The 17,382-nt window shown below is 38.3% G+C and overlaps 1 protein-coding gene across 13 annotated transcripts in view; it reads right to left on the bottom strand.

Moving 5' to 3' along the window:
* Positions 1–17,382, bottom strand: part of phldb1b (pleckstrin homology-like domain, family B, member 1b) — a 66,063-nt gene that overhangs the window by 13,353 nt on the left and 35,328 nt on the right. For 8 of the 13 annotated variants that reach the window (XM_065281389.1, XM_065281388.2, XM_065281385.2 and 5 more), the window contains 9 exons: positions 8,429–8,692; positions 8,198–8,341; positions 7,702–7,839; positions 7,307–7,366; positions 4,637–4,765; positions 2,606–2,761; positions 2,414–2,524; positions 2,245–2,334; positions 426–551 (listed from right to left, as the gene is read on the bottom strand). In XM_065281389.1, coding sequence (XP_065137461.1) covers positions 426–551; positions 2,245–2,334; positions 2,414–2,524; positions 2,606–2,761; positions 4,637–4,765; positions 7,307–7,366; positions 7,702–7,839; positions 8,198–8,341; positions 8,429–8,692 — 1,218 coding nt within the window. The remainder of the gene's footprint in view (positions 1–425; positions 552–2,244; positions 2,335–2,413; positions 2,525–2,605; positions 2,762–4,636; positions 4,766–7,306; positions 7,367–7,701; positions 7,840–8,197; positions 8,342–8,428; positions 8,693–17,382) is intronic. The other 5 variants (XM_065281387.2, XM_065281396.2, XM_065281391.2 and 2 more) reach the window with 3 other exon arrangements.

Genomic DNA, 17,382 nt, shown 5'->3' with positions numbered 1-17,382 from the left:
GAGAGTTTAGCATCTTTAAAGCAGGTTAGCTTTGCATTTTGACTAATTTTAAAGTTAGTAGAAACAGCATTTAGTATTCTTTTGTTTTGCAATTGTCTCTATACGCAGGGGTGTAAAAAGCTTTGCTTTAAAGAAAAACTGCAGCCGGCCTGGTAAAATGACCAAGCAAAGTCTTGATAATTGGAATTAACACTAAATTATTTAGCATTAAAAATAAATAATTTACCACCCTGCTTTTCAGCAAATCAGAATGCATCAACTAATTAATATTCATGAGCCAACATGTCTTTACATAAACCATTACCATTAAGATTCCAATATGGTATGACTATAATAGCAGATGTCTGTTATACTTGTAACATGCATCTACAACACAAAAGCAGGCAGGAGTGATGAAAGGCTTGAAATGAGAGCAGCTGTGATACCTCACGAGGGGCAGTTACAGCCGGGTCAAGGGTAAGCGAGAGGCCGTGCGATGAAGCGCTGGTGTGCTGGCTGTCTTGGAAATCACCCCCATACATCTTATAAACATCCGACAGCTTCAAGTATTCCTAAGTCGACCCATTCACGCAGACAAAAGTTCAGCTGTCAGTTAACGCGCATGCAAACCTGATAAAAGTTTACGTATACACCTACAGGGAAGGAGATGCCTTGTGCAACCTACAGTGTTATGCATCGGTCTAACTATTTTTTTGGGCAGTTTCCCGGACAGGGCTGAAAGTCAAGACTAACATGCACGTTTCAGCGGTCCTAACTGAAAACAGCTTAAAATATATCAGTGCCTTTGTTTTGCCTCAAGATGCACACTAGTGATGTTTTTTTTTTGTAGAAACTACCTAAAATGTCAGAATATAACTAAGGCCTAGTCCTAGCTTAATCTAAGCCCTATCCGGGAAACTGTGACTTTAATGCAGAAACTAGACACAAATATTTGGTTCACACCACAAAAATTTTGAAATTTCTAAACATGGGTTGTTTGCCGTTTGAAAGCCTTCAATATAAAAATAATTGGCATCAATAACCCAAATTATTTTTGCACCCGGATTGAGGCTCTGTGATGACTTCTTTGCAAGGATACCATAGAAGAACCATTTTTGGTTCCCCAAAGACCCTTTTAGTCACATGTTCTTAATAAATCCCTTATTTCTTAACTTTTTATAGTCTGTAGAACGTTTAGGAACCTTTATTTGAGTGTTCGTGAGCAGACTAGACGCTAAGATGCTAAAGGCGCTTTTCCATTGCATAGTACCCCACTGTTTGGTTTGGGTCAGCTTACTTTTGCGAGCTTTTCCACTGGGTGCAGTAGTACCCAATATAGTTTTTTAGTACCACGTCGGTCAGGGTACCAAGCGACCCAAGCTGATACCAAAATGTGATTTGAAAACACTGTAGATCAATGATTGGTCTGAGAGAATCGTCACTACCAGTGTCATCACTATAATGTAAAAGATTAACTTTACATTCGTGCTAGTTTGTCATTTGTGCTCTGCTATAAGTTCCCAAACTCCCTTTAAGCGATGAAAAACATCCACAGGTTGAGAATCAGGAACACCATACCAATTTTTATCCAGACTTGCAGTATGTGGCGGCACATTCGCGACAAGCATGTCTGCATATATGCTTAAATGCAACTTAAATGAGGCTTAGCGTAGCGCGTCGACTGATGCCACCACCAGTGTTTGTACAGAAACTGTCATGTGAGACAGAGGTAGTGATAAATGTGATGTGCAAACATCTATTTGTCAAATTTTAATTATGTGGCGGACTGAGAAATAAATAAATGTATGGGAATGTACAACGACGCTCTCACTTGTATGATGTCACAGCAGTAGGCAGCACAAATGTAACGGCACGCCTATAATCCCTCCCACTCCCAAGTGTTACTAAACTCGATGGAAAAGCTAACCACACCAAAGTGAGATGAGCTGACCCGACCTGACCCAAATCAAACCGTGGGGTACTATGCAATGGAAAAGCGCATTAAGAGGCTGCATGCATTGCGTATGAGTAGAACGAGGAAGGGTGATAAGGGAAGGAACGGGTGTGGTCATCATCTAATAGATCAGTCTCACTTATGAGTCAAACATAAAAAGATTTCATTTCCTGTTTGCTTAACCCAATTATTTTGGGATGCCACAGGATAAGCTACAGTACCAGAAACATTTAGCTAACACTATCGACCCAGCATCCAAAACATATGCTGTCAACAACATCTAATATGCCAAGCATAATAATCCTGCTCACCTCCTTTATAGTGCTGGAGCTCTTTGGAAAAGTCTTCCCTCCTGTTAAACTCTGGTATCTTCTCTCCAGATTGGCAAGTCTCTCCTTTTCCTGAAATACAGATCATGTCAGGTGGACAAAAGCTTCTGGCTAGTTTTATTTTTACAAGTGACCCACAAAGAAGATGTACCTTTTGAAGCAGCTGAATGGTGAGGCTTCTGTCTTTAACCAGTCTCTCGCACTCCTGGGCGGCCTGCATACCCAGCTGACTGGCTTGGCTTTCAAGAGCAGCAACCTTTTCCTAAAAAAACAACAGTTTGGACATTTGCATTACTAATACAATTTAAGTTATATGTGAGTTGCTGTGAATGTGTTTCTATACCTTTCGTTTGGTGACGCTGCTGTGGTACTGAGCTCTGTCCTGCAGCAGCTGCTGACTTATGGTCTCACGTTCCTCCTCCAAACTGCTCTCCTTCTCTAACTGCTGGAACTCAAGGTCCTCAAACTGCTTGGTCGCAACTTCAAGAGTCTCTGCTTCCTAAACACACACAGACACACACAAGGTCAAAAAGGAGCCGCTGCATCCAATCAGTCACTGAAATGAACATGCTCGAGCTTAAAAACACTTAAAAATGGCCCCATAAGATTATACACTTTTTAAGACTTCTCTCAAGAGTTTATAACTAAATAGTTTACAGTACTGTGCAAAAGTCTTAGGCCACCAAGCTACCATTAGATGTATTGTTTTTGCAATGGTATAGTGATCATATATAATTATTTCTCAGTTTCTTTATTAGAAAACAACCAGAAAATACAAGAAAGTTGTATGTATTATTAAAACCAGTATTAAAGTATAAGCTGAAGGGTTAAGACATTTCTGAAAATTGTTTTAATTGTTCATTTTGTGTACATATTTTAGGGTGACCATATGTGCCATTCTTCCCGGACGCATCCCGTCCAGGATTTTATGTTCGTCTTCCGGAAGTCGTATTTGTCGACCACATACGTCATACAGAATTATTATTATTATTACAGAAAAGCAACCGTTACATTTTAAGTTAAGAATGAAACTACGATCGTATATCTTATGTTTTTAACTGAATGGCGTATGCGGTCAACAAATACGACTTCCGGAAGACGCACCGAAATCCTGGACGGGATGCGTCCGGGAAGAATGGCACGTATGGTCACCCTGACATATTTTCTGTTTACATCTTTAAAAAGAGTGAAAAATAAATATGGATGAATATTAAAACTTTGCTAAAACCTCAAAGCTGGTGATTGATGCCTAAGACTTTTGCACAGTACTGCATATATTTTGTTTTGGAATGAGACATGCCCTTTCCGACTCTGTTTAGGATGCATGGAAGTCTCGTCATTGTTTTTGTCTAGATCTCAAGGATACCGACTTAACCTTTCGTCAGCTCAAAGCGTTTGTGACACTAAGGAGCTTGAAGGTTCAGAGCACACACAATATCACTTCCCTCAGGATGTTTCTGACTGTAAAGAGGGCAAATCATCCCGAGCGGTGCCTGTTTACATCGCTTCATCTATGCGTATCAAAGTAAACAAAGAAATACATCTATTTCTTTTCAAACTGTAAAACGAAACTTCTTGGTATTGTGAAAAAGATGCAATATAGTTGCAATAAATCCATATTGCAATAGTATTGCATCTTTTACCGCAATGAACCACATAATATATGATCTGCTTCAAGAAGACATCCGCATATATACAGAGAGAAGTGAGAGATGTGGAAACAACACAAGATTGACTAGCGCTATGTTAGTGTTTGCATTAATAGATTAGTTAGTGTTAAATGTTATTGTCACTTCACGAAACAAACAGCAAAACAGATTGCAACGATAATTTCAAAACTATGTAAAAAAAAACATGCAAATTCACCAGTTTACCCCTTTCATCTGTGCAGTAAACTAAATCAAGGGTTTAGACATGGCTCCCAGCAGAAATACACAGTTGTGAGGTATATCATCAGATATGTACGTGTAAAAAAATTATAATGAAAACTTTGTTTCAAAACCTATTGAGTTGCAATGAAGCAAAGTAAACCTAATTTTTTTTATAAAGAAATATGTTTATAATACTTATTATGAGCATCATTTTATACGTTTATTACATCTCAAATGAAAGTCATATGAGTTGTAGACTATGTAGAGCTTTCCACATTGGTCACTTACACCATGAGTTTTCATTATGGTTATGATGTTGTCTATAAATGGACAGTAGGCAATTTACTAAGTTTTGGAACAAAGCTACTCTCACTAACATTTCTGCTGGGATCGCCATATCGACTAGCGGGACTTTAATATCGTAGTGGGGAATGTATATCTGCAGTAGATCAGGGCTGTGGGTGGGTACAGGTCATGTGCTGATGTTCCTGGTGGTGACTGACCCTCTTGAGTTGGTCCTGTAACTGTTCTCTCAGAGACTCAGGGCAGTTATGCAGCTGGCTGGTCAACTCATTGTACCCATCCTGAAGCCTCTCCAGGGCTTCCCGCTCCGCATCAACATTAGCCTTTTCCTAAAAACAAAACACACCATCCGGGGAGGGAGAGGAGAGAAATAAAACACACAGCTCAAAACCACGCCATGCAGAAGCGTCTGATGTTAGGGTGGGTGGAGACAGAAAGGATGATCATTAGGCCTTGCACAGGGTTCCCACACCTTTTAACAAATTGGATAACTTTTCCATTATTTCCCAGTCCAGATTGTGAATAGGAATTTTACAAATTATCTAAAATGAATTTCTAGCAGATTTGCTGATATTTCAGTAGGAACCATGCTTAAAAAGAATAAAATATATTGAACTGGACTGTTTAACTGGGCCAAACAGACTTCTGTTCTCAGGCATTTCTCGGACAAAGGCTTCAGCTATAGGATTTTTGGCTGGTATGTGCTTTATTTTCACATCAAAGGGTAGGGAATGTTTTGGGGTGGCTGGTTTGAAGCTGAACTTCTTTATTTTGTCATAAAAATAAAGATTTGCAGTGGCATCATTAAATGCACAAAATATATAATTTATAGTAAAATAAAGTTCTTAATAATGTTTGGACATTTTAATGCACGTAAAAGTAAATTGCATTCATGCATTAAGTTCTGTAATTTGCTAGAACAACACATTTATAATCTCGTAAAATGTGTGCTTTTCAACAAAAAAATGTTTAAAAGCACAATAGGGAAAACTGGATTCTGTTTAAAAAGCCCAAAACTTGTGTGTATGAATAAATCTTGTATATAAGGTGTTGCAGGGATGATGTATTGTTGTAGGCAAAACCTGGAAGCGAGTTAGCATTTTAGCTCTGGTTCCATAATCCCGAATGGGATTTTTCAATGGGGTTTTGGTTAAACGCCTAAAATAAGATCTTGGGTTAACACAACCCTACGATATTTTCAATTTTGTGATTTTTAAAGTGTCTTTAAAAGGGTGGTTGCTATCAAGTTGCTTCATGGCACTACAGATGTTGGGTGACTTTAAACGTCATCATGCATAAAGATCTCGAAAACAATGCAACATGGCAACAATTTCCAACAAACATTCATCCTCAGAGTATTTTCTTATCAGGACTCATGTTTTAACTGTGTTTAATAAAATTTGAAAACGCTGTCCAAAGCTTTTTGGTGATGGGGTTGAGAGACTGGGGTGTAGTTTGCTTTTAGCCTAAAGTCCTCGGTATAGTCTGTTTTTTATGCATACGCGGACGATAATCCAATAGTCTATGACAAAAAAATTGGCTTTTTGGTGAGGGAACCAGTGTCCTGCTAACTTTCAGGTAGGCCTACAAAAAATACATCATGCCTGCGGCACTCCATTGTGTAATGTAAAAAAAAAACTTTTTTAGACTGACAGAGCATTTTTAGTTTTCCATTAATGAAGATCAAATCCTATTCGTTATGTTTTGGAACTGGATTTTTTATCCTATTAAAAAGTTTAGGAGTATGAAGTTCACCCAAAAATTAAAATTGCTTCCTTAATGTAATTACACTGAAGAAGGATGCACAAACATCAAAAATCTGTGGTTCACATGATTCATGTACTATACTATATTCCTAGTCTTCTAAAATCATACATAAGCTTTGTGTGAGACACCGAACAAGATTCAATAGCAGTTTAATATTCAATATCAAGCAACAATATTTCAATATCGAAAAGTCAATATTCCCTGATAATTGTCCTCTCTATTTTTCTACTGGCCCGATCAGATCAGTGAGTACTACATTCGCAACAAGTTAACTTTCAGCTCTTTGACACTGGAGTTTTAAATAAAGATCAACATTCATGGCGAGAAATGTGTGCAAATTGGAATAATGCGCAAGTTCATGTTCAGATCCGAAAATAAATGCATGTGTGGTATCTTCAGAGAGAAATAGCAGATGATAAGCAAACGTACACGTTTTTCTGTGTATCTTCTGTAATCCGTATGAGAAAACAGTTAAACTATATGGATTGGCTTTACACACGAAGATGCAAGGGTGCATAATGGCATCTGATAATAAACTTTTGGGTGAACTTTTGAGCATTCACTCAAAATGCTAGTTCTTAAAGATTAAGACAAAATAAGAATACAATAAACACAGAAACCCAGAAGCCGATGATAGAAATGAACTGGAATTCCAAAACAGCGTGCAGGAAAAATCTTCCTAAAAGAGACCCAATGGCAAAGGGAGTCTCGCACCACTGGAGCCATTGTTCCCCCAAAGTCGGTGCACTAATCCCGAAGCCTGAGTTTGTGCTATGCTAAACAGTTTTGAACCCGAGGGGGAAAGCCAGAAAAACACAGAGTTTTTGTGAGTACAGAGAGAAGCAGTGAGACGATTAGAGGTTAATGAAGACTTGTTAGTGTTGCCAAGCTCTCTAGAGGACCTGATGAGAACCACCAAAGTATAGGACAAAAGGAAAACACCTCATGAATAAATGCTTGAATAACAGATCCTCTTTTGATTATCTGCCAAAACTTAATTAGTTTAAATTGAACTATCATCTTCAGATCCTCTATTGTAGAATGACCGGATGTGATGGAAAGCATTTTGGTAGCTAGTTTGGTTTCGGCTATCTTATGTTTACCTGGGGATGCCAACAGACACCAGAATGGGCCTTGAATGGCCATCCTGCAGAATGGTTTGCCTTTAAGGAATGTCAGAGACCAGAAAATGCTGTTCAGTCCAACAGTATAAAACATTCAACAGTCCGGGTAGGGATTGGACAATCCAATTGGCATTTATGGAAACACATCTCAATGTGTACAACTCAATACAAAATGAAAGTGAATATGGGCCAGTTACATTCTGTGTGCTCAATGATCTGTCCTTGTCGTTTCAATAGTCTATGTCTAGTAATAGATCTTATATAACAAATTTGTAAAACAAATTTACTTTAACACACTTAATATAAGATGAGGTCAATCTTTTAATAGTATATATTATATTCTTGAATTAATATAAACATTTGTGTGTATATACCTTGTCTTTCTCTCTCTGGATGGTGCTCTCCAATTCAGTAAGTTTGCATTGCAGCTGGTTGACAATCTCCGTCTCGGCCTCGATCTGCTCCAGCTCAGCTTGTCTCTCTCCTTGCAGAAGAGCTCTCTCCATCTCCGCCTGTCCAGATAAATATGTCAGATACAGCAATTCTCACACAGGCCAGGCAAACATACATATTCTGTTCATTTACGCATCACTTCCTGATCCTTCCAGCTCATATCAACTGTAATTAGAGAAGCACTTCCTGTATATCCTTTAGTGTGTTTAACCCTACAGATTTAAAATGTCTGCTTCAGCACAGTGTGAAAGAAAGTGTTGGTTTGCGAATAATGTTACCCAACAGTTTTTCAGTACAATCCACTTTAATCATGAGCTAAATGCACTAAAATAGCAAATAGGAAGATGTGTATTTATGACTGTAAGTCACAGTTTTTTCACAGACACTGCTCCTTTCTATGCAAATTGAGTTGCTCACCTCCTGTTTGGACTCCTGAAGTTGCTGCTCCAGTTCTGTGATTCGAGCTTTTAGTTCATCTACCTTTGCCAGCGCACGAACCCGCTCTTCCTCCAGGTATCCCAATTCCAGACGGCTGATACTTTCTGATCCCGGGTCTTCTGCCTAACACACATGATACACAGTTTCGTTATGACCAGCTATTTGTTTTGCACATCTCTATTTAAAAAAAAAAAGGACAATTAGTCTGACCTGTCCATTCTGTCCGTTAAGCAGAGCCGCCGGGTTCTCAGTGCTGCTGCCGTTCTCCTTCAGGTTCTCTTTTTGGTTCTCGCGATGTCTCTGTGGCAACTTTAAGGAAGCACTGCTCACACTGTCCGTAGAGGGACGTCTGACATTAAGTCCCTCCCTCGAACCGAGCCCAGAGACGCCCATCCTGCTCAGATTGCCCGTCGGCCCGTCGCCCTTGTTATACTCCGCGCAGAGGTTCAAGATGGTCTCCAATCGCTGACGTTCCTAAAAGGCAACAAAGATGAGCCATTAGATGAGTGGTCCTTCTCGTTACTTAGTTTCCTCTGTGCCAGAGCGTCCCGCTGATGCCAATCTGATGAGAGAGGACAGGAAATAAACAGAAGCACCACTGCCTGGGGCGACTCTTATCACAACCCTGTCCTTAACCGAGAGGACCTGGCTTTCAGCACACACACATCGCTTGTCAGATCGGGCGTCAGAAGTGCCGGCTACACATATCGCTGAAACAAGCGTGTGACAACACAACTCGTGTCGCCTGGGGGGTCTGAATGTGGTAACAGCTGTCCCCTTAAGCACTGGACTCACACATTCTCTGTGTGACCTTTGACCACACATGCCATTTAACCCAGACCGAGGCACCGACTCCTGATGAATGGCTGGATCTTTTGGGGTTGAGTAATAAAGTGCGCCTAATCCTAAGAAAAAACTATTTATGCTCTTTCTACTTTGAAAAAAAAAATATTAAAACAATACAGTATTTTATTCATATATGATTATGATAATGTTTGACTGTGTAATATTTTAGTGGGGTTTTTGTGCTGATAGTGTTACTGTGTGGTATTAAGATTCAATATGTTTTTGTTGTCAGGCTTTCATGCTTTAGCAGGCGGTGCTGTTAAGGAAAAATAAATGGGTTTTTTTTTTTGGTTGAAAATATCTTGCCATGTCAAAGGGCCCATGAATCATAATGCACTAATAACTAAATAAATTCTTACTTAAAGATGAATTAATGATGTGTTAACGCATGTACTAATCATAAACTAATGAAGAGTCATCATTAAGTACAACATATTTCATGACTAAACACATAAATTTATTGTTAACTAATACACTAACTAACTAACAAACATGTCATGTTGTACTTAATGATGACGCTTCATTAGTTTATGATTAGTACATTGCTTTAACGCATCATTAATTCACATTTAAGTAAGAATTAATTTAGGTTTTAATTTATTGGGTTGGTTTCCCAGACAGGGATTTGCTTAAGGCAGGACTAGACCTTAGTTTAATTAGGAAATATAACTCGTTTTAACAAACATGCATTACTAAAATCATTACTTGTGTGCATTTTGGGGAAAAACAAAGGGTACCGATGTATTTTAAGATGTCAGTGCAAGTTGTTTTCAGTTTGGGACAGCTCTTACATTTATTTTAGTCTAGGACTACTCTAATCCCGCCCCATTATGATTCATGGACCATTATTATAAAGTTTAGCCAATAAAACTAAACCAAACCAGAAAAAAAACCCAAACATAATGGGGCAGTTTCCCGGACAGGGATTAGACTAGTCCTAGACTAAAATAAATGTAAGAGCGTTCCAGACTGAAAACAACTTGCACTGAAATATCTTAAAATACATCATTGCCCTTTGTTTTGCCTCAAAATGCATGCCAGTAATGTTTTTAGTAAGTTCCTCCGTTTGTTATATTTCATAAGTAATTAGTAATAAGTAATTATTCCAACTAAGGCCTAGTCCTGGCTTAAGCTAATCCCTGTCTGGAAAACCACCCCAATAATACAGGTAATAATTTAGGTGATCCTTAAATAGCTCAATAGGTAGAGCACCGAGTTAGCAGCCAAAAGGTCATGGGTTCAATCCCTAGGGAACATATGTGTACCTTTTAATGCACCAAGTCGCTTTGAATAAAAGCATCTGCCAAAGGCAATATATACATTTTCATAGATTTTAATAAAGGGAGATTCAACAGCTGGCTGCCTTATACATACATTTAACTTAGTTTTATTTTATTTGCGGTTTCCTTCTCTGTAGTTCCACCACATCTCCCCCGGTTGGAAAACTAAAATAGGTTGTTAAATAATTGCATGAGATAAAATCCACACCAAAAAACAAAGAGACAAACAAAAACCATCACACAAGCATTCAAACAGGTCGAGTGTTCTCTCTTTGATGCTCTCTAGAGACTCGATGAGTCTGAAATTCAGTGTGGTTTGTGGAGTACTGGCATAAGTGTTCTCCAAAACCCTCAATTAGCTCAACCTGTAATCATCAACCTTCTCAATCCAGATCACAGCGTTTACACAGAGGAGGATCTCCTCAAACTGTTCCCATGGACGTTTAGACATAAACATCAAATTACTTCAGCCAGAAAGGTACTTTGCTGTAAATGTCACTATAAAAATTCAAAAATACTTTTTAAAGGACATATATCAGTACCATTCTATCAGTAACACGTAAATACCATATTATAGGATCATTACCATCCCCACACTCACGATCCAAACTCACTTTGACATGAATCAGAAACATGTCTTCACCTGAAAGTGCTCTCTTTCATCGAGACAATTACATGTTTAAATTGCAAAAAGCCCCCGTGTTTTCATTCCTCAGACCCTTCTAATACTGACGGGTGATATCACACAAAGCGTCTTGTCTGCTACAATTTTCCCCAGTAATTGCTGTATACTGTAACAGCTAATTATAGTCACTCAAGAGCCAAGGGCAACATCACCCAATTTAGGGACTTAAGGTCAAAAGCCATGCAATGTTTTACACTTAAACACCATTACGTTTTCTTGTTTTCACTTCAAAAGCAATTGTTTAGGACAGTACTGATCAGACCCCATGTTTAAAACTCATTTATGGGTTTAAAGGGTCTTAGCTGTCATTAACAGGTCCCGTGGGGGAAGGAAACAGTTTGGGAACACCCAGAGTTTTAAAAGTGCTCTGGGGAACATGGGGGCTGTAATGAATCATGGGGAGTGTTAATCATTTGATCTGGTTTCTTTAGGCCTTACTAACCCTCTGATCTAGTTTATAGCTGACGTTTATAAATGTGTGTTTCAAATCAAAATGGGGGCTACCTGAACACTTCCAAAGCAATACACTGCTATAAAGTTGGCCCAATCCAAAACATGCAAGAATGCTATGGAAAATTAAGTTCTAGTGTAAAAGCACATTATTACACCATATGCAAGCACAAAGACTTAATACATGAGTAACACAACAACGCAATGTCTTTCTTACATGTGGAAACCTTTCAACTTAAGCACATATAGTAATCAAATCCATTTTTTTTTAGATATATTATATAGTTGTTATGCTTTACAAACTCATTTAGATAAAGAATGCAATAAAAATCCACAGATATTACTCACCCTCATTCTGATGTGTTATATGAATCACAATTTAACACTGTCTTGTGATGCTCTTAGATGTATCCTCATGGAGAAGCTCTCCAGAACTCACACATACACACATACGTTAAGACAGATGAACAAATAGTCTCTCAAGTTCCTCCGCCTCCAATACACACATGCGCACACACACACACACACACACACACACACACACACACACACACACACACACACACACACACACACACACACACACACACACACACGCACACACGCTCTCTCTCTCATTGGTGAACATATGTACATCAAGTAATATCACTACATTTGTGTCACTGTTCATTTCTCTGCTGGGGCTCCTAAATGAGACATGATTCAATTTTTGGCAGGTTTTTTATATGGCCGAATAGTTGCTTGTTTATCTATCAGGCTTTGACACATAAGGGAGGATCAGTCAGAAGCTTAAACCACATTCATTCTGACCCACTCAAACATGGGTCACTGCCCAGTAAACAACACAGATCGGGTGGGTGGGTGGCTACATACTCACCATAAACTGTAGGAAAGTGTAGGAAGTACCAGTCAAAAGTGCTGCTAATTCTTACTTATTACTGTTTGTATGATGACAATCATGTCATCCAAACTAAAACAAACAGAAGAACAGAAAATTGGGTTTTGACCAAAAATAATTTGCATAGACAAGGGTTTTTCAAACAGTGGGTCGACCCGGACCCACTTGTGGGTCACACAGTGAAATAATGTGGGTCGTGCAAAGTAGTCGCTTGGCTGTTGCGGTGAATGACATACACAAAAATTACTTTAATAATTTTTTTAATGTCCTATATTAATTATAGCTTTGCAATAAAATTCCCAGAGGGAAAATGTCCTTTTTTAAACCAATGCAAAGCATTTATGCTTTTACCTTCTTTAAGTTCTTAAGAAACATTTCAGTCAATTGTGTCCACACCGAAACATAGCTGCAAAGCCTCACTCAGATGGAAATACGGTTAATTTAAAAATTACAGTTTAGTCAGCAACTAGTCTACATACAGTACATGCTGAACCCCAGATGGAAAGAAGCAGAAGGTTTCCACTAATTGGGTACAATATGACCGTAGAACCATTTAGCACTTCATACCTTCCACATGACAGAAATTAAAGTTGGTTCTGTTTACAAAACTCCCTGCTTTGATATGACTGTATAACTGGAGAGTATGTGTCTTGACAAAGCAAGCACATTTTACATTTAAACTCACAATTTAAGGCAAGTCAGTTTACTCAGCGGCCATATTTATTCTGCTCCCGGGCAGCTTTTTATTGCAAGAATTTGTGGACTGAAATCTCCAAAACTTTTGGTCAAGATTATCTGACAATAACATTTCAAGTTAGGAAGAAAATTTGATGGGAGTGGTATAATAAATTAAGTTACTTCAGTTCAAACCACACAAAACAAATGGCCATTGGCTTTTGTAACTGTGAAGCGGAGTTTCCATTGTTACAGCCACAATCACAGAAAAATTGTAACATTTAATATGTGTAAAATCAAGTTTACGGTTCAAAATTTGGTCACACTGTGAAATATCAGATTTAAAACATAATAAAGTAAAATATTTAGTGAAAAAATCTGACGTGGGCCACAACCAACTATGGTGTGAATGCAGCCAAAATGTAAATGTCTCATGTATGTGTAAGATCGAACCAAGTGGGTTAACAGCAACACTGGAAGGATAAACTAAGAGCTTGAACTCTCATCAACCAATCAGAGCACAGGATGCCCAGGCCACGTCTTCTGAACCCAGCTCATGCATGCCACAGTTTGAATTGACAAGTAAACACTTGCAGCTCTTCTTCTGGAGGATCTCGACCCCCTGCTATTACGGAGCCACACTCCTGCTATTCTTGACCTTATTATTGTGTGGCCTGGTCACGGTGCCACTCTTACTGCTGGCTGTGACAAATTGTTTGAATACTTTAAACCAGGCTGCCATCCTGAATCAGCACCATTGTGGATCTCAATAAATATTTAAGTGATTTTAAAGTGTGATATTATGTTCCCAAAGTACTGCCAGTGTTTAAATAGCGTTATCACTTTTGGGGTAATCATCATCTAAATTACCCACTCACATACAGTACTTACAATACAGCTGCTCCTGTATATTATCATTAAGCAGAGATAGGCCATAAAAATTAGACACTTTCTGCTTTCTCATTTACAAAACTGCATGAAGAATTCACACAGGTTTAAAAACAGCAAAACATCCCAACAAACTCAGACTACAGACTAAACAAAGCACAGTAACATTCAGCTCTGTAGTAAACATCCTGACACTTCAGTTGTTGAATTATGTGGTATTTAAAACTCCATAAATGACTGCTTTCTTTACTGAATATATTATTAAACCGACAGGAGCATCTGTTCAAGTTGCACACCAGCATGATAACCTCAAACTTCGCATAGGAGTTTGAGAAGAAACAGTTTACAGTTCTGGAATCCAAAAAAATGTCAAGACAAATGTGAAACCTAGTAACCCTGCTTCTGTCAAAATAAGCCACCCAGAGTTTAAATGCAAATGCAAAGTAGTCCTGAATACCTCCATAAAACCATCAAATTGTATTTGTTATTCTAAACAAAACTGTGAGGAAATGTCAAATATCCCCAAAAGATCGCAAACACAACTGTAGACTTGGATCTCAGATCTGACACAAGAAGCTGTTAATAAAGCATACTCCGAGATCTGTTCCTCCCTCGGGCCCCAGATGAACGAAAAAACTCAACTCATGATTTCCACTGTTGTTGTGTCTAACTCAATAAAAGATGGATGAGGGTGACTGCTTCATATCAGCAGAATTAGCATTTACATTAACATTTTCTTCCCCAAAAACATAGCTTAACATGATCGTTTTTCACATCTTCTCTTTCACGTCTTCTCTGAGTTTTATTTCTTATTTTTACAGTATTTTCAGTATGTTTTCTATGTAAAATATTTCTGTTATGATTAATTTGTCATTTTGTATAAGAAATCAGAGCACAATTTAGAAACTGTAGACTGTTTTGCAGCCCACTTTTTGCCAATTACAATGTGTGGAGACTGAAGCATGTAGATAAAGTCATGTTCAGAAGATGTCGTGCTCTCTCTCTCTCTCTCTCTCTCTCTCTCTCTCTCTCTCTCTGCAAAATTTGGTGTGTTGGTGTGCTTGTTGTAGTCCAAGAAGAGAGATTTATGTACTAATACACACTTACACACCAAAGGAAATGTAAAATCGTGAATCGGATAATTAGTGCTCTTTAAAATGAATCTACAATACCATAACAGTTACTGATGCCTGCTTCTTTAATCTGTAAGCCAGGTTAACCATGAAGGATGGGTTAGTGCCTAGTTTATTTGCACCAGATTGCTCCTCCGAATCACAACCTCTAAGTACGATTAATAATTGTTGCTTTTAGGTTCTGTTGAGCGTGTTAAATATGTAGTTTTGTATGTTGTGTTTTGTGCACTCAAGCTAACCGGCTAACTATTGTTATAGTTTTGCTAATGTCCTATCGGCCTGCTATTGTCTACAAATGTTTTGATTAATAATACATAACGCCTGCCGTTCTTATTGGAGTCACGATGAAAGATAGAGCAATACGTTAGTTTGAAACTGCAGTGCTTTACAGTTCTCTGTCTGTTCGGCTAACACATATAACGTTATTGTTTGGGTGTTCGCTAATGTAAATGTTAAGCAACTTTTTCCTTTCAAGGCTTTATTTATATAGAAGTGTGGAATAGTGTTTGGCGTTATGCCCTATTAGTATCGGCGGGCAGGGCAATAGTTCATTCAATGATGTATTTGTTATAGCATTTTTTACTAATTTATGACAAGCCACTTCAGGGTTTCCCGAAGCACTTTGCAGTTCAGGCGGCCCGCCTAAGCTGGGAAACCCCTACTGCCTTAACTAGGTCGTCCAAAAAAAAAAGTAGTGTAGCAGTGTGGACGCGCTTCACGCAGAAATGGTCTGTCCGTCAACTGTCTGGAGGATAGCCAGTTAATAAAACGCGTGTCGATGAGAACTGTAAGTGGACTTATGTTTTGGGTTTATTTAAGCCTGTTATTGTATTAGTCTATAGTTCTTGCAATTTTAAAGTAAGTTAGCTGGTGATTTTGTTGTTTGAGCAACCTGCTAGCTAGGTTTCATGTGCCTGTTGATTCGGTATAATTGTTGAGCGCTCTTGCTCACGTTATTTATGTGCATTATTTACATGCTACAGTAGTTACACTCCTTTAAGATAATGTAATTAATAGTGGGAAATAATCTGTTTTTAAAATCTTCGCGCTATCTATCATCATTCGCCATACGTTCTACAACATCTGCTTCAGCTTGTGTTTGTTTTCTTAACCCTTTAGTTTCACTTCATCATGCAGCTATTTTCGTTAGAGGTATCGGTTAAAGCATTTAATTCATTAATAATCTAGTATGTGTTGCCAACCCTACCATCTTAACTATAAATGTTCTGCGGGAAACACAGCAATTTGATTGGTGGACAAAATGAAGCTGATTTACTCTAAGGGCAACACTGTCACAACTGCAACCTTCTTAAAACTGATGCCATTAATCCTGTGTAAAAAATATTCTGAGTGCCAGGGAGCGGGGAACAACACACTCGCTGGTTTTCAACCCCTGCGTTTCTAACAACCTCTCTAGTGCAAGGAAATGACAGAGCAGCGCGTATTACAAGCTCATGTAAGTAAGTAAATAAGTAAAGTTTATTTATATAGCACCTTTCACATATAAAATCACAAAGTGCTTTACAAAATATAACAATAAAACTTAAATGTACAATAAAACATTCTTGCAAGGTGAAAAAAGGGACATTTTTAGAGACAATAAAACGTCAACTCTAAAATAATAAAACACACAACAACAGGGATGAAACCATAAAAATGTGCAACGAAAGAGAAAGAATCCGTGCATGTTACAAGCTCTCTTGTACAAAGTTAAGCCCACAAACCTTCTCATGCGAGAAAAAGCACGCCTTGCGCATGTCACTGTAAACCTATGATGATGATAATAATAACTATTGCCAACTATCACCATGAAAGCCCACTATCGGCCATATTTTTGACGATCGTCAATACATGATACTTTCGTCTATCGGCACAACAGTATCATTATAAAAAAGAATGAAAAAGATGCAAGCAGTGTGCACTGTAGTCCCTTTCCACTGTAAACACAAGAGTAATGTGCAACTGTGACCAATCAGAGTAAAGCAGCGTAACGCAAAGGAGGGGTTTGGAAAGGTGAATCTTCGAATGATTAATTTGCGAGTCGTTGGGAAATAAGGAAAAAGTAAATTATTTTTGTCCTCATACGCATGCATGGTAACCTGTTTTGGGGACTCTCAAAAGTAAATATTAACCTTTCTAATAGCATAATACGGGCAATTTAAATACCAATCAAACCTACATCACATCTTGAGCAGAGACAACAGGATGCACCTGGATCTGTTAGCTGCAATTTATTAATTCAATAATAATACAGGCCTGTTTTGATAATGACATCATTACACTCCAGACAAACCCTCTCTGCTACTCAA

The sequence above is a fragment of the Paramisgurnus dabryanus genome, chromosome 8 (genome assembly GCF_030506205.2).
Source record: "Paramisgurnus dabryanus chromosome 8, PD_genome_1.1, whole genome shotgun sequence".
NCBI classification, from domain to species: domain Eukaryota; kingdom Metazoa; phylum Chordata; class Actinopteri; order Cypriniformes; family Cobitidae; genus Paramisgurnus; species Paramisgurnus dabryanus.
This window is presented reverse-complemented; position numbering and strand designations above follow the sequence as displayed.